General features: G+C 36.4%; 1 protein-coding gene across 3 annotated transcripts in view; it reads left to right on the forward strand.

Annotated features, from left to right (window-relative positions):
• The window catches only part of DACH2 (dachshund family transcription factor 2), a 678,262-nt gene that overhangs the window by 485,791 nt on the left and 168,766 nt on the right, over window positions 1-23,705 (forward strand). For all 3 annotated transcript variants that reach the window (XM_074323712.2, XM_074323713.2, XM_074323711.1), the window contains exon 5: window positions 17,447-17,605. In XM_074323712.2, coding sequence (XP_074179813.1) covers window positions 17,447-17,605 — 159 coding nt within the window. The remainder of the gene's footprint in view (window positions 1-17,446; window positions 17,606-23,705) is intronic.

Genomic DNA, 23,705 nt, shown 5'->3' on the forward strand with positions numbered 1-23,705 from the left:
TTATCAGGTCAAGATATTTTTACAAGAGCTAGTGGATTTATTTTGACCTTTTCTGTAATAGAGCCCTCCGTAAGGAGTGGGTGTCTCTTTTGTGTTTCTCATCTGCATACTAGATGCTGAATTCAATTGAATCACCACAAATTTGATCCCTTTGGACAGTAATAGAAAATGGGATAAGTGGACAAAACTGTGGAGCTGCCTGATCACTTGTTATCCCAGAATCCAGATCTCCATGTCCTTTTCGCTTCCTCCTACTCCTGGGCAACTGTATCTTATATCATCATCCATCTGTTATAGAGTCTTATGTAAGTTACGTCCCAGGAATGTTCCTTCTCATTTCAGTTTCTACAGTAATTTAAATTTTGCATACATACTTTAATAAAACATGTCTGAACTATCTAGACTTAATGAAGTAAACGTGTATTAACTGAGTTGTTCATTGAGCATGGGAAATAATGTCCAGTCTTTTCTAAACTTGTTCTTGAGGTGCTTAATTTGAAAACCAATTTCCAAGACCACTTTGTATCGTGCAGTGTTAGGTTGGGAGAGTGTAGGAAATTTGTGTGAGTGCATAAGGATGAATTGTCTCCACACAGATCTATCGACGTGTCATCCTACTTTTTATTTAGAGTTCAAATCTGCTGTTTTCTGTTCTACAACCTGGGAAAAATGGATATTACTACTGTTCACAAGTTAATGACAAAAAAATTAAACAGATTGAAAGTTTTAAGATGCTTATAGTTTTGTAATGTCAATAATTTTGCAGCTACTATTATTTTATAAAACTTCAAAAAGTTACCTTTAAAATTTCAAATACAGACTTTGCTTTTAGTGCCAGATATAGTTGATGTTTTTTTCTGAATGTATTCATCATGCCAGATTTTAACCTTGAAAACAAAAGTCTGTAAATGGGCCAAAAGCACCAGACATTCTTTGGCTATAAGTTGTTGCTACCTTTGCTGTAATGCCAGCCCTAATAAGCTGAGCCTGTGTGGTCTACTGTGCATATTTAAATCATTCATCCTTTTAAGAATGAGTCTGATCTTAATGGTGGTTATGCATTGGGATTTAGTAGCCTGTGGACAATAAATAGAGAATCTCATACTAAATATATTTTGCAACTGAATTAGGTCTTTATGTGAAAGAATATCTAGTCCATTAGTAAATCACACCTTTACAAATATATATGTAGGCAAAATAGACTCATTTGTTTCAATTCTACTCCCTTTTTCTCTGAGCATACCACACATACCATGAAGAGCCAGTTCAAAGAATTTAATGATGGTAAAATTTCAATTTTTAAAAATCCCAAGCATATTAAATTGTTTCATATTTTTATTTTAAGGTCAATTTTGCTCCTCCAACTCTTGATGAATTTTGAAAATGAATACTGAACCATAACTGAAAGATTCTAAGACTTTTCTAACTATTGCACTACTCCTGAGAAACTAAAACTTGTTAAAGATAACTAAGGATTGTCTAACCATTCTATCTAGTATACAACACAGAATTCTATATAACATCTTCATGTTACATATGCATGTATGTGTATGAGTTGTGGTGAAAAAAATGGTGAATGTTTAAATAAAAATGTATTACAGTAAAAGTCACGTTACCACTAATTCCCCTCAAAATATTCCCCTCGCTTTGAACACACTTGTCCCATTGTTCTTATGACTTTCTGAAGCAGTTCTGGAAGTTCTTGATCACTTGAAAATTTAGTGCATATCTCACCTAAACTTAACATTATTTTGTTTAAAAAATGTTAGTGGATTTTTCAACTAGTAAATTTATTCTAATTATTTAATCCATAATGACTCTTTTGTCCTCAATTTTAAAACAAGACATTTTCTTTATCTAGGACTCAGTTCATATAGAGTTGAGACCATGTGTTTCACTCCCAAATCTGTATACATGTCTGACTCCATTCTGTCATGTTTGATTTGATTTTCTTGAATTTCTTTCTTTATGATATGGTAAACATATAATATTAAAAATGCAATATTATTGAGTATATTCCTTATGGTATACCCTACCTCCCCATGATTACTGTAGAGCAACCAATTTGTACTTCTTAATCCCTTTCCTGTTCATCCATCCTTAACCCCCCTCCTATCTTAAAAAAGTCCCTCTAAGATTCCTTGTAATACTGGTTTGGTGGTGATGAACTCCAGCTTTTCTTGTCTGGGAAGTTCTTTATCTGTCTTTCAATTCTAAATGGGAATGGGGTTGGGGGCAGGGTGAAAAAGGTGAAGGCATTAAGAAATACAAATTGGTAGTTAATACACTATGGGGAATACAATCAACAATGTCGTAAAGATCATGTAAGGTCCCAGGTAGGCACTGGACTTATCAGGGGGATCACTTCATAGACTGTATAGATGCCTGACCAATGTGCTGTACACCTGAAGCTGAAGTAGAATAATGTTGAATGTCACCTATAACTAAATATATAGGTATATACAGTCACAGGATGTGGAGTACGACATAGGGAAGATAGTCAAGGGTATTGTAACAGTTATGTAAGATGTCAGAGGGGTAGTAGCTTGGGGGGTGGGTTATCAATTTATGAGGGGTTTAAAAGTCTAGTACATTGCTTTGTACACCTGAAAATAATAAAAAAAATTAAAAAAGATTAAACACAGAAAAAATGCAGCTGCAGAAAGGGTGTGTTCCCATTTTTCATCAGGAACAGAGTCTTATTTGTGATGACTAATGCATTACTTGAAAATTTGTTGAAGCTGGTTAAATAGAGGTTGGAAATTGAGGATACATAGATATAGATTATCTATCTATCTATCTATCTATCTATCTATCTATCTATCTATCTATCTATCTATCGTTCTCTTATAGCATTTTCCTTATATTTTGAATTAGGTATATTTTTATTGCTTTAAGTCCATAGCTTTTATCATATTTTTCCGAAAATTAAACAAGAGTTGACAATCATATTGGATGTGATAATGCTGCCTTTCCCACTTGAGTAATTGTTTTCAGTTGTGGCATTAGGCCTTATATATTCTGTCTTCTTTTCAGTGATTGACTTCCAAGATGTGTCATTTTTCCACTCTTTTTTCTCTCTTTAGACATCAACTTGGCCTTTTTCCTTTTTTGCTTTGCAACCTCACCCTCATTTTCAAACAGCAGAGAAAACTATCCAGAGTTAGCCTATGTGGTTTACGTTTTTTAAAGACTTGCATTTAAAAGAAGGACCTGAATACAAAAGTGACTTTCCTGCCTAATTGCAATTGAGAAGTTTTCTTTGAAAGCCTTCCCACTTCGTGACTCACTGGTCTGTTCACTATAGCTCTTGGCGTAGTAAGCCTGTTTTTCGGTTTCTTTTTTTTTTTTTTTTCAGTTTAGTTAGAATTTAATAAATGTTTAAATTGGTACACAGTGTTGCTGTTATTTGAATCAATACTTTCTTTGTGATCTCAGAATGTTACTCTTCTTCATTACAGAACAATAATGTGTAAGAATTAAGGAAGAATGAAATATAATTTATGTCATTTTGGAGGATCTTAAAAATAAGAGATTTAAAGTTTTCACAAAAATTAATGCACATATACGAAATAAGAAAAATATGCAAAGTTAGGGAAAGAAGTACATACATGACTTTAGTAAAACATGAATTAGAGTGTATTTAAGATATAACACTCAAATTACATATATATTTATTAGTTTCATGTGTACAAAACACTGTAATAGGTAGACATCTATCATTTATACCCCTCACAGACTGATAACCCCCCTCCCCCAATCTTACCTCTCTGACATCGCATACAGCCGATCTTTGAAACTACCACTTTCTCACTTCTTTTCACGAAGTGTCTCATTTTGTTCCTCAGTGACAAAACTGGGTGCACATTCACAATAAAAGCTTCAGCTGAAAGTACTTACATCAATATGCCTTGTATAAGCAACAGTTGATAATAGTGGTTTATTGTGTACATTTTGGAGCCTGTTTTGGTTTAATTCCTTACTGGTTGAATGAGCTTGGGCAAATGACTTAATCATTTTTTGCCCAAGTTTTCTCTCTGAAATGTGACTGATTGTAGTACCTACCATATAGGGTTGTTACGAGAGCTAGATGAATAGTTTCTGGCACATATCATGTGCTCACTGTTGCTTTGAACATTTTTCTGGCACATTATTAGTGTTCAATAAATGTGATTCCCATAGATAGTAGAGTTATATATTGTTAATTTTTCTAAGTAGTGGTCCATAACTGCTAATTGTAGTTTTAATTACTCACATAGTGATAAACCCATTTATGAACCTCTTTGATACAATAAATAGTAACTCACAATTTCTCTCTTAGTAGAAGGGAAAAATTCATTCCATACATCCCTAGCACTAAGAACCCAGACTTAGTGTTTCTTGTTAAATTTATTATTTTTATGTAGTGCTATTGTTACTTTTATTGTATAATTATTCGTTTTCTGTCCCCTACTCCATTTCCTACTTCCTTTTTTTTCCCCCATTCATTTTTAAAAAGCTGTGTTCCTTTACACTCCTTTTTTCCATTTAAAATAGATTTTGGTATATTCACTCAAATGCATCAACTTAAAAAATATGTGTACCTTTCCTTTATATTGTTATCTTAGATTTGTGCTTATATTTCAATTTATTATATTTTGCAGTTTTATAGTTTTCTATGAATTTGAGTCTTTAGCTAGAAGCCTTAAAAGTGTAAACATTTTTCTCTAGTGTAGATTTTGTCTTTGAGTAAAATGATTGTTTCTTTCCTGCTGAAATTCTTCTTTTCTCTGTATCTTGCACTTTCATTTTGTCTGCTTGTGTCTTCCCTCTCCTCTCTTATATTTTGCCTTCATTTTAGAGTGACATGAAAATGTTTGAAAAAAGTTATGAACCATTCTTTCTACCAGCATTCCTTTCATTTTAATGCTTATTCAATCTTAGTAAATATGTCGCTCTTTCTTATGGTTCTTCTTTCAAGAAACACTTGGACTATTACCCACTACCTGCCAGCCAAACTCCATTTCCTCTGCACAGAGAGAGAGAAAAAAAAGAAACTTTTGCCTCTGCTTTTTTTCTTGCATCTGCTTTTGAGAGAAAGTTTTATTTAGCTAATATGATGTCTTTTAAGAAAAAGTTTGGAGTATATATTTAAATATTCAAAGGGATTTTATAGTGTAATTATCAACAGAATAGATTCCTTCACCTACATGGTGACAGACATATTTTTAAAGTATGACTGACTGATGGACAGACTGGGAATTGCTGAATTAATGGGCACATTTCAAATACTTGGCAAGGCTTGACAGTAATTATATCTGCTGAACCACTTGATATGTTATTGGAAGTAGCCCAGTAAAGTCATATTGTGAGTTCTTGCTTTTTGGTGCTTTAACATACCTGATTATATAGTTAATTTTAAGGATAATATGTTAGAATGCATATGGCCATGCAAATAAATGTACTACCTGCAAAAATAATGGACTGTTGCTTTGTGGATTGTTTAATTCTCAGGGTCACTGGTGGTCTTCATCATGGTGGTAATGTTATTAAAAAAGAAAACATATTCTAAAGACGTCTGATGTCAACAGCTAAAACATTTTACTTTGTCTTTAATATTCTAAAATATGTGATATTTAGTGCTTAACATATCCAGCTATTGTGCTAAATGTTTTAAGTTGTTTTTTTCCATTTACTCCTTACAGTAATCATTGAGTAGGTAGATATTATTATCTCTATTTATAGATATCAGGAGACTGGGGCTCAAAGAGCTTTAGTATCTTTTCCAAAACATACAGCTATTAATATTAGTTGGAGGAGCCAAGATGAATCTTGGCCCTAGGTCTGTCTGATCCCATTTCTACTATGCTATTCTAATTTTGGGAGGATATAGTCTTTCCCTTTCTATTTTACATCTGTCTGTATCTGCCACTGTTTTTCATAGACTTGTACCAATTGACAGCTGCCAGTCAAGTAAGATCACTCTAACCTCACCACTCCAAAGCACACAAATAGACACCTGAAATCCCAACAAGAAAAGTTGTTATATGAGAAATAATTAACTCTCCTGATTTATTACAAAAGATCATAATGGCTTCATTTTAATTTTCTGGGAAAAATGAATTCTGTTGTCTAGAGACCACTTTAAAGTTCTCCCGATCATTTTTTGATACTTATAAAGATTACTATGGCAGGTAAGTATTAATACTTATAGGGATTATATTAATATATATGTACTGTGCATATTAGTAATATGTATACCTATAATTATATATATCAATATTGGGGGGGGCTAAAACACGGAAAAGATGAATTATTCTGCCCTTTTGATATTTTGCCCTTGTCCTTTGTGAGAGGTGTAAATGTCTATTTCATTGTTTTTTACACCTGAAACTAATAAAAAAAATTTAATGAGAAAAAAATATATAGCTTATTTGGTTAAATTAACAGTGTAACAGAAGCAGTACTTAAATTATGTAAATGATAGGTTTGTAGACCACAAATCAAGTGTGTTAGAAAATGAAAAATGAGGATTGTAAAAATTTAACATCGTGAATCTAATATTTTGAGAAGATTTCTCATTGATTGTGAAAAGAAATTTGTGCTCCCTTTAAAAAAATTTTTAAGGGACTTCTCTGAAATATTTTGTTCATGCACTCCATCAGGTAAATAGTGAGCATGCTCTCTTAGCATGTATAAGTTTTATTATTATCTATATACATGTACTAAAGTATGTACACAAGAAAGAAATTAAATGGTGAGACTATGATTGAAAAACAAGATTTTAACTAATGTGTTTTATTTATGAATGATATAAAAGCTTTTAGAAATATATTATTAATGTCAATGAGAGTAATGTGATTAATGTGTCCAATCTAATGATGTTGACAAGATTTTCACCTCTTAATGAATGTGACAAAGAGTTCCCTATAAGAAACAACACAAGTTGCAGATCTGCTATTTTATTGTTCTCCTGAACTTACATTATCTTCAGTCTGTGGTTGTGTTGTGTTGTCCATCAAATAAGAGGTAGTTAAATTAAAAATAAACAACATAGTCATTAATCCACTCATTTTGGCATACATAGATCACATCACAATAGGATAAGAGTACCTGACAGGCTGGAGTTACCAATGGCCAGCCACTTGCTCTGCTGTGAAATCCCACTTGTCCTTTGAGATACCTCTAGCTTTTGACTGTTGAGGGTATCAGTGATGATCCATATCTTAAATATTAGTGAAACATAATGTACTTACTTTTTAATTAAAATGAAAATTGAAACTTTAATATCTTGCTCTACCTTTATAGATCATCTTTTGTATTTTCAGGGGCATGCATACTTCTCTTTAGGGACCTAACAATTTAAGGTGTATTTCACAAGAGCATATGTCACAGATTATGAATTATAGAACCCTTCTCTTTAAAATAAATCCTTAGCATTTATTCTCAGCAGTTGATGTTCAATATTTCAGAGATATGACAGAAAAAGGGAAAAAGATAGATGTTGGTATTATGTGATTATTTATTGCAAAGTTACTTGATAATATGGTTGTCATTTAGACAGACCGCATGCTATTAAGTGTGACAGAAAGAACTCAAATTCAGAAAATAAAGTACTGTGAATGGCTTGAACTTGTAATAGTTTCTGAGAATCTTTCAACTTGTACTAGTTACACAAGAAATAAATGAATCCAAACTTCAAAAAACTATCTTGTCACATGCACAAAGTTCTGCACTAGCCACAGTGTATAGTTTATATAAAATTGAAGGATTTCTTTTATTTGGCTCCAGGAAACACAAAATTATGCCAGGATAAAACAAGGGCAATTTTAAAATACGTGGCGTTCACAGGAGAGTGAGTAAGATAAGTTTAGAATTTAAATTGCAAAATAATAGCAGACAAAAACTGATTTTCTTCCAATGTCTACAGCAAAATTCCTTTTAATCAGAATCTTTTTCAAGTTATGCAAAATGAACAGTTTGCAAGAGTTTTCTCAACCCTGTCATCACACTCAGCAGGTCATATAGGAGTGTACTGTGCCTTCATTACATGTGATTTAATTCCCTGTATAGCTGAACTAATCTTTGAATCTCAATAATACAATGTTCAGGTTTTAGCCACTGTGCTTTAAAGTGGCTCACTGGGAATATGTAGATCTTGTAGTATTTTAATTTAGAAACAAATGTTCTGGGACTTTGAGTTTTATGTTTACTTAGTGAAACATGTCAGCCTAATTCTTAGAATGATACATGAGTCAGTTGTAATTTACTTGAGTAAGCCTGTGGTGAATTCTTAATTTTTAATTATTAAGTATACTATTAAGCAATAGTTTCCCATTAAATCCAGATGTAAACTTATGCACAATTAATATTCAAAACTTTTGCATTTGACTCCGTATTCTTTAGGATGGCGATGATGATGATAAATGTGTAGAGCTGTTTTTTTTGTGTATTTTTTTCCCTAATTAAAGTGATGCTGGTACATTGATAGGATAGTTGTAGAACATGCTGGTCCATACTTACTTTTCTCTACTAGTGTTTGACGTATGTAAACTTTGTGATCATGCATCCGAGGTATTCTTTTCTTGCTTTCTGGATACTGCTGTGCTCAGTTTTCCCCTCCGCTTTTCCAATTTTCCTTTCTGGTAATTCTCCTTTATTTTTGTTTTGATAGCTTATTTTGGCAGCAGTGATAAGGGTCATTTGGAGGAGAAGAGCCTAGAAATAGGAAAGTCAGTTGAGAGGCTCTTGAGATAGTACAAATGAAAGAAGAATAAGGGTACAAATGAAGGCAGTGTCAGTGGCAATAGGAATCAAACCAATGCCAAATCAATTCCAGGAACTTAGCCAATTTAGAAAGGAGTAAAGAGGTAGAGAGATAGCAGTGAGGTTTATTAGACAAATATCTTTGAGGGCAAGGACTCTGCCTGTTATCTTTGTATTCTGAGTACTTGAGAATAGCACCTGACGCATATTAGGAACTCAAAAAAATTAAGTTTAAAGAATTTAATGATATAGCTGCCAGATATAGAGAATAAAATCAAGATTCCTTTCTTTGAATAATGGTCAATTTAGTATTGGGTGTGTTTAAGTGAAGATGCTATAGATACCTCTGGTTTAAACTGTTTACAGAAACTAATTGGTGAGTCCTTATACTCTAGAAAGCACTGTCTAACTTTCTGCAATGAAGGAAATGCCCAATATCTCCACTTCCAATATGGTAGTCATGAGCCATATGTGAGTTTTGAGCACTTGAAATGTGACTAGTGAAACTGAGGAGTTTAATTTTCCATTTTATCCCATTTTAATATATGAAAATTTAGATAGCCACATTTGAAAAGCGACTACTGTACTGGAGAGTGCAACTCTAGAGGTCCATCAGTGAGCCACTATTGTACCTCTGAGGAAACTTGAAACTCTTAGCCCACATACCGTGTTTCCCCGAAAATAAGACCGGGTCTTATATTAAGGTTTGCTCCAAAAGACGCGTTAGGGCTTATGTTCAGGGGATGTCATCCTGAAAAATCATGCTAGGGCTTATTTTCTGGTTAGGTCTTATTTTGGGGGTAACATGGTAGTCCTAGGGTGTGGTTGTTTCTGTAGGCAACATTTCAAAGCAAAAAAGACAAACTGCTAAAAAAAAGACATCTTGAACATTTTCAGATGCATACTTGTTACCTATTTTCTATAAATATCAGTTGAAATTCCAGATACAGTTCATGTTTTGCATTACCAATCTGGACCAATCTAGAAAATTGCTGAATGTTCTATTTTGTGAATGCATATAAGAACACCAACTAAAAGTATAATATGACAAGCTTTGCAGATTACAATACCTCTGTACACATATTCCTAGTTTTCCGTTCACATACTGGTACTTAGGAATGTTCTAAACCCTGAATTAGTGTCCGTCTCTCTGTGTCCCTGCCTGTCTCTGTCTGTCCGTCTGTCTCTCTCTCCCTACACATATCATATTATTATTATTTAAAGTAAAAGGAAGCCTTTACTGGTAATTATGACAACATTTTTTACGATAAGAGGCTACATGCTCTTTAGGTTCATCAAACAATGTGCACTCAGCCAGGACTTTAAACAAAATACTCTGTGAATGAGAAAACAAGTTTGACTTAGGCCACGTGTTACATAGACTCCGACAGCTTCCCATTTGGCTGCTTGTTCTGTGCCTTATGTACATAAGATTCCTGGAAACATGATCAATTTAGGTCCATATTTTCAAGTAATCTTGAGTTATGTGTTTTATGGTACCTACAAAAGACTGAATGAAAGTAAAGGCAGCTTGTTGTAAATGTTTACATTTTTCATACTCAAACCCATACTTTTGGATTCAATAATTAATCTATATAGGTAATCTATACATTTGTGCTTTCCAATTTATAATAGCAACTCCTACTATCTTTATTGTTCCACTTAAACTTCAAAAGTCAGTCCCAAATTGAGTTAGAAGACAGATCCTTTTTTAAACTATGAAACCCTCATATATGATTAATTTAAACCTTAGAAACTCAAACCCACAGAAATAATAGCCTATGCATTTATAGAATATTACTAACCCCTAAAGGGAGGGGGTGATGAACACTGAGTACTAAATTATCCTGATACCCTTCTCTGTGCTATGAATGTTTTGTCAGCTCCCATTACTTATTCCTAAAAGCAAAGCACATTAAGAAAGTGAAGACCAGCAATCTGATAAAATGAGATTGTTAAGTTTATGAATGATGTTTGGTACTTATATTTAGAATATTACTGTTGTATTTATTTTATATCCATTTTAAATACTTTGAGGTTTTGGCTTAAAGGCCTATGATAATTTTTGACACACCTAATATTTTCCATACTTTTCACAAACCTGACCATACTAAGCATTATGTTATTAGATGTGTCGGAAGAAGGGGGGATGGAAAATTTTGATGAATTAAAATACTGCCTTGGATCCTACACAAATTATGTTCCTGCTCCTTTTTTAAAAAATATTGTTCTCCAAAGAGGACATACAAATGGCAAATAGACATATGAAAAAATGCTCAACATCACTAATCATCAGAGAAATGCAAATCAAAACCACAATGAGATATCACCTCACCCCAGTCAGAATGGCTATCATCAACAAGACAAATAGTAACAAGTGCTGGAGAGGCTGTGGAGAGAAAGGAACCCTCATACACTGTTGGTGGGAATGCAGACTGGTGCAGCCATTATGGAAGGCGGTGTGGAGGTTCCTCAAAAAATTACGAATAGAATTGCCATATGACCCAGCAATCCCTCTCCTGGGTATCTACCCAAAAAATCTGAAAACATTTAGAGATAAAGACACGTGTGCTCCAATGTTCATTGCAGCTTTGTTTACGGTGGCCAAGACATGGAAACAACCAAAATGTCCTTCGATAGATGAATGGATGAAGAAGTTGTGGTATATATAAACAACGGAATACTATTTGGTGGTAAGAAAAGATGATATAGGAACATTTATGACAACATGGATGGATCTTGAGAGTGCAATGCTGAGCGAAACAAGTCAGACAGAAAAAGCAGAGAACCATGTGATTTCACTGATATGTGGTATATAAACCAAAAGCAACAAAAGAACAAGACAAACAAATGAGAAACAGAAACTCATAGACACAGACAATGGTTTGGTGGTTGCCAGAGTGTAAGGGGGGTGGGGGGTGGGGGGTGGGAGATGAGGGTAAGGGGGATCGAATATATATATGGTGATGGAAGGAGAACTGACTCTGGGTGATGAACACATAATGGGATTTATAGATTATGTAATACAGAATTGTACACCTGAAATCTATGTAATTTTACTAACAATTGTCACCTCAATAAATTTAATAAAAAATAAATAAATAAATAAATAAATAAATAAATATTGTTTTAAGTAAATGGAAATTCTATGTATATTGTAAAGCCCCCATGATTCAGCAGTCTCTGCCCTCTACCACATTCCCCAGAAAGAAAAAGCAACAAAAATAAGCAATCCTATGAGAACCCTAACATTTTACAATAGGTTTTAAAAGGGAAAAAAATAAAGTTGCAAATAGTTATTAACTAAGGCAACAAGTTTATCAAGTGCATTGTCAAATATTTTCCTATAGTTCATCACTTCATTATTTTACATTGATTCTAATTAGGAATATATATATATATATATATATATATATATATATATATATATATATATATATATTTCTACTACGTGGGGGCTTATAAAAAAAGTAGTTCTCTCTAGCTTTCTTATTGGAAAAATTAACATTAAATTAATTAACTATAGTATTAATGTAGTAACAGTATACTATTTATTTTACAGTTTTAGTTTCCGTAAATATTGAGCTAAAGTAGTGATAGGTAGTTGATACTGCAAAGCTGAAATCATTTATCTAATTCTTGAGAATTTGCTGCACTTTTTTTATTACATTTATTGGGGTGACAATGTTTAGCAAAATTATATGTTTTAAGTGTATATTTCTATACTAGATCATGTATGTGTTGCATTGTGTGTTTACCACCAAGAGTCAGTTTTTCTTCCATCACCATATGTTTGATTCCCTTTTCCCTCTTCTGTCATCCCCCTTTCCCCCCTTACCCTCTAGTAACCACTGAACTGTTGTCTGTGTCTATGATTTTTTGTTTCTTTGTTTGCCTTATCCCTTTATTGCTTTCAGTTTTATATCTTACATATGAATAAAGTCATATGATTCGTGACTTTTACTGTCCGATTTATTTCGCTTAGCATTACTCTCTCAAGATCCATCCATGTTGTCACAAATGTTCCTATATCATCTTTTCTTACCGCCGAATAGTATTCCATTGTGTATATATACCACAACTTCTTTATCCATTCATCTATCGAAGGACACGTTGATTGTTTCCATGTCTTGGCCACCACACTTTCTACATTAAATTTCTCTATTTAAAAATGTTTTTGAGTTTCCGTTTCTCATTTGTTTGTCTTGTTCTTTTGTTGCTTTTGGTTTATATACCACATATCAGTGAAATCACATGGTTCTCTGCTTTTTCTGTCTGACTTATTTAGCTCAGCATTGCACTCTCAAGATCCATCCATGTTGTCACAAATGTTCCTATATAATCTTTTCTTACCGCCGAATAGTATTCCATTGGTTTGGTGGTTGCCAGAGGGTAAGGGGGGTGGGGGGTGGGGGGTGGGAGATGAGGGTAAGGGGGATCGAATATATGGTGATGGAAGGAGAACTGACTCTGGGTGATGAACACACAATGGGATTTATAGATGATGTAATACAGAATTGTACACCTGAAATCTATGTAATTTTACTAACAATTGTCACCCCAATAAATTTAATAAAATTAAATTAAAAAAATGTTTTTGATTAGGTTTATACTTAATACAAAGTTTCTTGAGGAAAGATGAACACTTTGATGAGGTTGTCCTCAACATACTTGGTTTCTTACACATGGCTTGTTGAAATACTATCCAGTTTTTCTCCTCTTTAATAAAGGGATTCCCTTACAAAGCTAGTATGATCTTGTTAAGTAAAAGGTGCATACTCTAGTGGTATGGGCTGAATTGCCCCCCTTCCCAGATTAAAATGTTAAAGCCCTAACTCCCAGTATCTCAGACCATATTTGGATATAACATATTTAAAGAGGTGATTAATTTAAAATGAGCCCATAATAGTGGGCCGTAATCCAGTCTGGCTACTGTCATTATAAGATGACAAAATTTAGTCATGCATAAGAATATGAGGAATGTGCACAAACAGATGAAAGACCATATAATGACACAGGGAAAAGGTGGCTATTTGCAAGCCAGCAGGAGATGTCTCAAGAGAAACCAAACCTGCCGACATCTTGATCTTGGACTTCTAGGCTCCAGAACTGTGAGAAAATATACTTTTGTCATTTAAGCTACCTATTCTGTGGTGTCTTTGTCCATTTGGGCTGCTATAACAAAAATTCCATAGACAGGGTAGTTTATAAACATTAATTTATTTTTTATAGTCCTGGAGGCTGGAAAACTAAGGTCAAGGTGCTGGCAGATTCAGTGTTGTGTGAGGGCCCCCTTCCTAGATCATAGATAGCACTAGTCTTGCTGTGTCCTCATATGGAAAAAGGGGGCTCAGGAGCTCTTTGCATCTCTTTTGTAAAGTCACTTATTCCTTTCATGACCTAATCAACTCTCAAAGGCCCCACCTCTAAATACTATCACATTGGGGATGAGGATTTAACATATGTATTTGGGAGGACACAAACATCAGTCTCTAGTATATGGCATTTTGTTATGGCAGTGCTAGCAAACTAATACATCTAGAGATAGATAGATAATACATATATAGATAGATAGATAGATAGATAGATAGATAGATAGATAGATAGATAAACACATAGACACATAGACACATAGATACATAGATAGGAAAAGGAAGGTAGATACCTAAGCCCTCTACATAGTGGTAAAAAATGAAAAAAGATTTACACTAGATTCGATTGGTTAAAATATTTTGTTAGCTTCAAGAGCCATGGATGTTATTACAAATTAGCAAAGGGAAATAGGCAGTGCAAAATTTGGGGCTACAAAAGTGTCCAAATTGAGTAATAAGTCAATTTGCATAAATTTAAAAATGGTAAAGATTTTAGATCAAAAGGCAAAAATGTGTCCAAAATTTTGATGCCTTCTAATGCAAATATCAAGGATGTCCCACATTCTTCAGTCACGCACTTCACATAAAGTTGCCTTCAGAGTGTAAGATAATTTCTTATATTCATACTTAGTGAAGATGGGAATAGCCAGAAACTACCCTCCTTCCATCATTTTTAACACAGTAGTTAAAAAGATGAGAGTTGTTGGGAAATGTTCATCTTAAGCTCTCATCAAAGCACAGACATAAACATCTTGGAATTCTTTAATGAGGTCTTTTAAAAAAAAACATTTCTATTCCAATGTATTTGGAATATATTATGTATAAAACATTAGACTAATACCTAATGTACCATTTAATATTGAATGTGGACTAACAGTTTCTCAATTTATAAAATAAGTATTGACATAGTCTCAGCTCTAGTATTGCTGTATGCTGTTGATGCTGTGATGCTGCAATATCATATTAATATCAGTGATATAATTTAGTGTCTTCTAAATATATCTTTCTTTGTCAAAGTTTTGATCATCATTTTACAAATTACAGTTCTGTAATGGTGAGGTAATTTCATATATTGGACATAGTGCTAAAATGATGGAGTGTTTCCATTTTTGCTCAACAATTGATCTTTCAAATTTTTGCATTTTATGATATTAATCATGTTTATTGGCCCAATGTTGCTATAAAGAATTCTCAGTGTTGCAATGTGGTTACTTTCATCGTTTATTAAAATATTTTCCTTCCCCCACCATTCTTGTTCATTGCAGCATAACAATGCCTTATTGATTTTAATTGGAATTTCAAATTTGTGAATGCTAACTTATGTCAATGCACCAACCATAAATTACCTCCCTGCTCTTAGGCAAAGACTATACAACAGCAAACATTTGGATGAAAAGAGAGAATGATTATGTGTAATCGTAGGAGTGTTGCACGTTTTCAATGAACACATCAAACCTCCACATGATCAAGGGAAAGATTTCTGGTCCATTAAGCCAGTATATCAAATTCAAACAAATCTTTGAGCTTCCATGCATGGTAACTGAATTGCTTATAGCAGGAACTGAACAATTAGCTGCTTATTTCTTCCCCATTTGATTGGAAACTCTTTGTCCAGGTAACCCCTTAGCCTTTACATATGCTGCTGGAGAATCTGATGTTTCCTTGTCTGGAACTCATTAATTAGAGACTGGTCAAGACTTCCAATTTTGGATTAGGGATGGACTTTGGCCACAAGTAAGTTTGAAAGAATCCTGAGTTGGAGGTAGATTTCTAGAGCTGGAGTAGGAGTAGATGAATGGGTAGAAAGGTTAAAAACAAAAGCCTCTCGGAGATTCCAGTGGACGGTTTGCTTAAATAAAATTTAAATCCTCAGGGATAATACCAATTAGCTGTGAAAATATTTCCTTAAAAAGTCTTCAGCTCTAAAATCTGCTTTTGTAATGTGGCACTTGAAAGTAAAAGTATAAAAATGTTCTACCATTTTGACTCAGATATCCCACTCCAGGGAGTTAATTGATCCTAAGTAAATAATTCAAATGAATATTATTGTTATGGTGTAATTTATAATAGTGACAAATTTAAAAACTCAAAGTCTAATGTTTAATAAATTATAGTACACTAACTCAGTAGACTACTATGTAGTCATTACACTTTGAAAATATGATACCTAAAACAACATGGCAGAGTGTTTGCAATGTAATATTGAGTATCCATGTGAACAAAGCCTAGGAGGGAACTCAAAGAAGTGAAAATAATTACAATGTTGAATGTTAGGAATATCAGCATGTTGATTTCTTCCTACCTTTTATTTTAACAAGTAAATGTACGTATTTTACAGAGTGCCCAAGATTCCCAGGCCTAAACCCCTCCACAAAACAAGGTCAATGTTTTAGGCAGCATATGGGATGGAGTCAACCAGGTGGAGATGCTAATGTCATAATCCCAGCATGGGAATGGGAGTCAAACCACTGATCCCTGAATGAACCACATCAAGCATATAGATGGAGCTGCACACACAACCATTTTGTTTTCTAAAGCTAGACTGTCTGCAACTGAAGTGATTGGATGTCAACCACTTACCCCTCTATTTAAAGTATTTTCCTTAAAATATGCACTGGAAACAATGTGGTTGTTTCCTGTGTGGTTCTCTCCCCGCAGTATGCTGAGTGCCAGATGAAAGAGCTATACCACAGTAGATCATTACAATAATATAATAGTCTGCATTTATGCACACTTTACTTCACTTTCTAGCATGGATGATCAAAGTAAAGTATAACTTCAAATTGGGAGCCATAGTTTTATATTTTATCCAATTTATTCTGTTCAAAAGCTTGCTGTCTGTGAAGAGATTAGCTCGCTGAGGACTGGATCTGAGAACAAAATAACTGATCATTTTGTTTCTTAACACATATTTTTGCATGTTCATGCTCTTACAAATGAGTGTGCTCTATGAGTGAACAGCAACTGCTCTTCATTAAAATATAGCACATATACGTTAGAGGGTTGGGATGGGAAGTAGTAGTCGTCAATTAATGGTCTTCACCATATGAGTGCTTTCAAAAGCTATTTATTATGATTCCAGATTTGTTTACACTATCTGTAAGGCAAGTCAGCCTATATTATTAATGAGAATTGTTTAGTCTTCCCAGAGGCAGCTTAAATCCTAAGCTATTAAAAGTTTTTACAGCCATATTTAAATGACTTACCTATGTTTAATAATAATTTTCTAAAAAGTAATATTAATAATTACAACCCTCAAAAGGAATTTTGAAAAAGCCTTCTCATAGAAAGTGGACAAATGGCAAACTGTTCATATGAATGTTTTTCAGGTGGAAGTGAACCCTCCTGGGATAAGGATAAGATGCAGTCTCCTCATGCTGCTCCTGGACCCCAACACGGAATTACTCATGCAGCCCTGGCTGGCCAGCCAGGCCTTGGGGGTGCTCCTACCCTCAATCCACTGCAGCAGAACCACCTGTTGACCAATAGTATGTATACTGTCCTCTCAAAACTTGCTGTGTTGAGAAAAATACCATGCAAGACCCACTGGATACCTTGCGCAAGCAGGGCTTGTCTGTTTCTCTTCAAAAAGGTTTAACAATTTAAATCAGAAAGATAGATAAAGAGGGATTCATTTGAAGGGGTGGGGTTTATAGAGTTGAGATGGATTGAGAGGTCATGTAGCAGAGTAGAGATACATAGGAGACCATGTAGCAGAGTAGTTAAGAATTTATGCTAATTATATAAATGGGTTTGAATTCCACGTTTTGAATTCCATATCACTGTTTGACATTGGAGAAGTCACCTAATTTTTCCAAGTCTCAGTGTCCATAACTACAAAGTAGAAATAAAAATATTCCCACCCATTAAGGTTATTGTGAAGACTGAAAATAATCAAGGGAAAGCTGATAACAGTGACTTGCATATAATAAGTACTGTATAATTATAACTATTATTATTACTCAGTAATCAAAACACTAGTAATGTACAGAAATTCAAGTTTAGATGATTGTCCTGCGGGGGGTCAGGCGGGGTCTCTGGTCCCACTCCCCACATAAGAATGCAGGATAGGTGAGGCCAAAAAGGAACACACACGGAGCCATAGATAGGGGAGTCACACCACTATGGTCTTGCTAGTGGCTGGGTTGGAGACACAGGGAGCAGGAGCCATACTATCCGCAACCTGCCAACAAACCTCACGTGTTACAATCTGCTCTTGCTAGCTCACCCACCATCTTCTTGCTAGCCCCATTTTCTGCTAGCGTAGCCACAGCAGTTATATTAGTGGCCAATGGCTCACTGGTTACAGCTGACGGCCAACTAGCCACTGCTGATGGCCATCCAATCACAGTTGATGGTCATTCACTACCTGAGCCAGCACCTTTTCACGTGAGGCTGAGAGACTGGAAACTGCTCTCTGGGACTCTGTCCCCACATTGAGTTTTACTTTCAAGAGGTTATACTCTTTTTTTCCTTCCTCTATAAGGAAGAACTCTCCCATAAAAATTGAATGTTAAGCAAAGACATAATAAATGCCAGAAAAGTTATAAACATTACATTATGAGAAGTCAGAAAAGGATTGATTAAGGTAGACATGTTGTCGTGTGGGGCGGCCTGCGGGGTCTCTGCTCCCACTCCCCACATAAGAACGCAGGACATGGTGAGGCCAAAAAGGAACTCCCACGGAGCCATAGATAGGGGAGTCATACCACTATATTCTCACTGGCGGCTGGGTTGGAGAAACAGGAAACAGGAGCCACACAATTTTCAACCCTCACTGTGCCACTTGCAGGCTCATCCACCATGTTCTTGCTAGCCCCCATTTTCTGCTAGCATAGCCATGGCAGTTATATTAGTGGCCAATGGCTCACTGGTTACAGCTGACAGCCAACTAGCCACAGCTGATGGCCATCCAATCACAATTGATGGCCATTTACTACCTGAGCCAGCACCTGTCTATGTGAGGCCAAGAGCCTGGAAACTGCACTCCTGGCTCTGTCCCCACACTCCACCCCTACAGGGTCTCGCCTCACAATCTACGCAACAAGCGTCTTCCATGAGGGGCCCTGTGCGAGGAGCCTGGAGGTGAATGCAATATCCTGGACACAGCGAGGCTTTCTTGACACAGCCAGGACTCTCAGGGCATTGCCACTCTCTCTGGACACAGCCAGACTTCCTGGACTTCTTAGGGTATCACCAGTCTCCCTGGGTACAGGCAGGGCCTCTCAGGGCACTGCCACTCTCTTTGGACACAACCAGACTTCCTGGACTCAGCCAGGGCTCTCAGGGCACTGCCACTCTCTCTGGGCCTCTCAGGGTACCGTGCTGGAACAACAGCGACTCACAGTCAAGGTGCTTACATATTCTCGATGGCAGCCCCTCAAGACACAAAAGCAAACATCCGCCAGTTCCACTACATGGTGGTATGTTCCCAAACAGTCAAGCGGTCCATTAAACTAGGGATGGAAGGCAATTCCTCATAGTCCATAGTCATTCGCCAGGGCTGTCCTGGGGGTGAGGGACGACCTTTACCTCACCTTCATCTCCCACGAGGACTCAGCAAGTGTTTCCTCCTGGGACTACAAGTCCTGCATCCGGGCTGCCTCAGCCAGCACTTCCCAGCCCACAGGCAACAACGACCTTCGCTTTCTCCGGTCTATGCTGGTTGGGGAACTGTCCACGTCTTCCCAACCCTCCACGGGGGTCCAGCTCTCCGGCAGCTGTTCCTCCTGGTCTTCCTGAGACTGAGTGTTCATACGCATAAACTGCTCCACCGCCCTTCGGAGAGCTTTAGCCGGCATCATACCCTGCTTGTGAAACTTGAGCTTTTATACATATAAACTTTTCCAGTACATTCTGGAGAGTTTCGGCCGACACCACACCCTGCTCACTGCACCATGTGTCGTGCGGGGTGTCATGCGGTGTCTCTGCTCCCCGCTCCCTGCACAAGAACACAGGTGTTGGTGAGGCCAAAAAGGAACACTCACAGAGCCATAGATAGGGAAGTCATACCACTATATTCTCGCTGGCGGCTGGGTTGGAGAAACAGGAAACAGGAGCCACACAATTCTCAACCCTCACTGCGCTGCTTGCAGGCTCAGCCACCATGTTCTTGCTAGCCCCCATTTTTCTGCTAGTGTAGCCACAGCAGTTACATTAGTGGCCAATGGCTCGTTGGTTACAGCTGATGGCCAACTAGCCATAGCTGATGGCCATCCAATCACAATTGACGGCCATTTACTACCTGAGCCAGCACCTTTCTATGAGAGGCCGAGAGCCTGGAAACTGCACTCCTGGTTCTGTCCCCACACATGTCATAAATGAAGGAAACTTAGAGGATTTCTGGTCTAACATATAGAGAGCTTAGTAGTTGTCACTCCTGTCCTCACACCAAGAAAAAAAAAATACACAAAACTGGAACAATCTAGAACTCAACAACTCTTTTAAATCCATTCAAGATTGAATTCACGGGGCAAAGCTATCCCCCAAACTGGAGATAGGCAGATACCGAAAATCTGTATACAGCATACAGGGAGCAAGAGCCACAGGTGGAGTTTGGTAGAAGCATTTAAAATGTAATCGAGTAATTGCTGGAGACTCAGTGTGGAACTAGCTTTAGAGATACTTAAGGAGTCCCTACACTTTCATGAGTTTTGCCTCCAGGAGCCCTGTCAGGTTCTCACTGTGAAGACCTCAGAAAATTCCCCTCATACTTCTAGCAGGGAAAGAGAAAAAGTAACCATTTCAAAATATGCCCAGAGTATTCTCTTTTCTTTAACAAAGTCCTGGCCTGGAAGGAAACTATTTTATCCGAGCTTAAACTACTTTGTTTTACTAGAGCCTATCTGACCTTGGGATGGAATATACTAAACTCTATCACCTGTAGCCACTGATGTGAGGGAAGGGAGATACACAGCTCCAGCCCCATTAGCCGTCCATGTGGAGAAAGAGAATTAATCAACCCTAGCCTCGTCTAGCCTTCCTGTCTCAGCTAAGAGGGGAAAAATGCTGAACAGCACTTGTGAAAGTTACAGCCCAAGGACATAGGCTGTCGAAGAGACTGAGACCTAATCATAAAATTCTGGAATGCTTATCCTCCCTACACGTTTTACCACCACCACAATAGGACTCTGTACAATAATAGGAGATTACAACTGAAAGAACTGAAAATCTCAGGCTCAATTTAATATGGATTCTCTAGAGAAAACGAAAGACAACTGGGGCATGGGGGGTGATTACAGCTACTGATACAACAGCTACAGCAAACAGTAAACACAGCCCAATTACCAGCCAGAAAAACATAAAACCTCCCACTAGAGGCCTGTTTACCTCAGTTCCCTTTAGTCAATATACTATTTCTGAATTTAAACAAACAACAAAAGATTTACAAGTCATGAAAAAGGCAAAACACAGTCTGAAGAGATAAAATATGCATCAGAATCAGAATTAGATATAGCAGATATTTTAGAATTGTCAGTCCTGGAATTTAAAATAACTACAATTAATATACTAAGAGAATGGAAAAGTAGAAAACATACAACAACAAATGAAAAATTTAAGCAGAGTGATGGAAACTCTAAAAATCAAAAGGAAATACTGGAAATCAAAAACACTCCAACAAAATGAAGAATGTCTTTCTTTGATTGACTCATCAGTACTCTGGAAATATTTGAAGAAATAATTAGTAAGCTTGAAGATATGTCAATAGAAACTTCCAATCAAAAACCTGTCATGCGGGGCGGCCTGCAGGGTCTCTGCTGCCGCTCCCCGCATAAGAACGCAGGATGTGGCTAGGCCAAAAAGGAATGCCCACGGAGCCATAGGTAGGGGAGTCATACCACTATAGTCTCGCTGGAGGCTGGATTCACAAAGGATTCTTGCTTTCTGCCAACTGACTGACGACTCTCCTCGACTCGACTGGACTCGACTCCCCAACGTAGCTGTGGCAGTTATATTAGTGGCCAATGGCTCAATGGTTACATCTGACGGTCAGCTAGCCACAGCTGATGGCCATTTACTACCCGAGCCAGCACCCCACCACATGAGGCCGAGAGCCTGGAAACTGCTCTCTGGGGCTCTGTCCCCACAAAACCAAAGTGAAAAATACTTCTCCCATTCAGAAGGACACCTTTTTGTTTTATTGATGGTTTCCTTTGCTGTGAAAAAACTTTTTAGTTTGATGTAACCCCATGTTTATTTTTTCCTTTGCTTCCTTTGCCCGAGGGGATATATTAACAAAAATATTACTAAGGGTGATGTCTGCAAATTTACTTCCTATATTTTCTTCTAAATGCATCCTATTGAATGGGACAAGATATTTACCAATGACACATCTGACAGGGGTTAATATCCAAAATTTATTTAAAAAACTCATACAACACAACACCAAAAAAAAAAAAAAAAACGAATAAAAAAATGGGCAGGGGAAATAAAGAGACATTTCTCTAAAGAGGACATACAGATGGCCAACAGACATATGAAAAAAATGCTCAACATCACTAATCATTAGAGAAATGCAAATGAAAACCACAATGAGATACCACCTCACCCCAGTCAAAATGGCTATCATCAATAAACCAACAAACAACAAGTGCTGGCAAGGATGTGGAGAAAAGGGAACCCTCATGCACTGTTGGTGGAATTGCAGATTGGTGCAGCCACTATGGAAAAAACTCTGGGTGGTGAACACACAATATGATATATAGATAATGTATTACAGAATTGTACACCTGAAATCTATGTAACTTTGCTAACAATTGTCACCCCAATAAACTTTAATTAAAAAAAATGAAAATGAAACTGTCATGTGACTGCAATTCTATTCTTGGGTATCTATTCAGAGAAATCCAAAACACTAATTCAAGAAAATGTATGCACCCCTACATTTATTGCAGTGCTATTAATAGTAGCTGAGACATGCGAACAACTGAAGTGCCCATCCGTAGACAACTGGATTAAGAAACTGTGGTACATTTATACAATGGAGTATTACTTGGTCCTAAAGTAGAATGAAATCTTACCATTTGCAATGATATGGATGGACCTAGAGAATATTATGCTAAGTGAAATAAATCAAAAAGAGATAGACAAATACCATATGGTCTCACTTATATGTGGAATCTAAAGAATAGAATAAATGACCAAACTGAACAGAAATAGTCTCAGTGTTATAGAGAAAAAACTGATGGTTGCTAGATGGAAAGGATGTAGGGGTGGGAGAGAAGGGGAGGGGATTAGAAAATACTAGTCACAATAATGCCATGGGGATATAAAAGACAGTTTGGAGAATATAATCAATAATGTAAAGATTTTGTAGGGTGTCAGATGGGCACTAGTCTTATTAGGGAGACCATTTTATGGATGGTGTAGATGCCTGACCACTGTGTTGTACACCTGAAGCTGAAGCTGAATAATACTGAGTGTCAACCATTATATAGACAGACAGACAGACAGACAGACAGACAGACAGACAGACAGATAGATAGATAGATAGATAGATAGATAGATAGATAGATAGATAGATAGATAGAATGTCACAGGATGTGGAGTACAGCATAGGGAGCAGAGTCATTGGAATTGTAGTGGCTA

Source organism: Rhinolophus sinicus, chromosome 18, assembly GCF_057876585.1.
Source record: "Rhinolophus sinicus isolate RSI-liver-muscle chromosome 18, RSI-T2T, whole genome shotgun sequence".
Classification (NCBI taxonomy): Eukaryota; Metazoa; Chordata; class Mammalia; order Chiroptera; family Rhinolophidae; genus Rhinolophus; species Rhinolophus sinicus.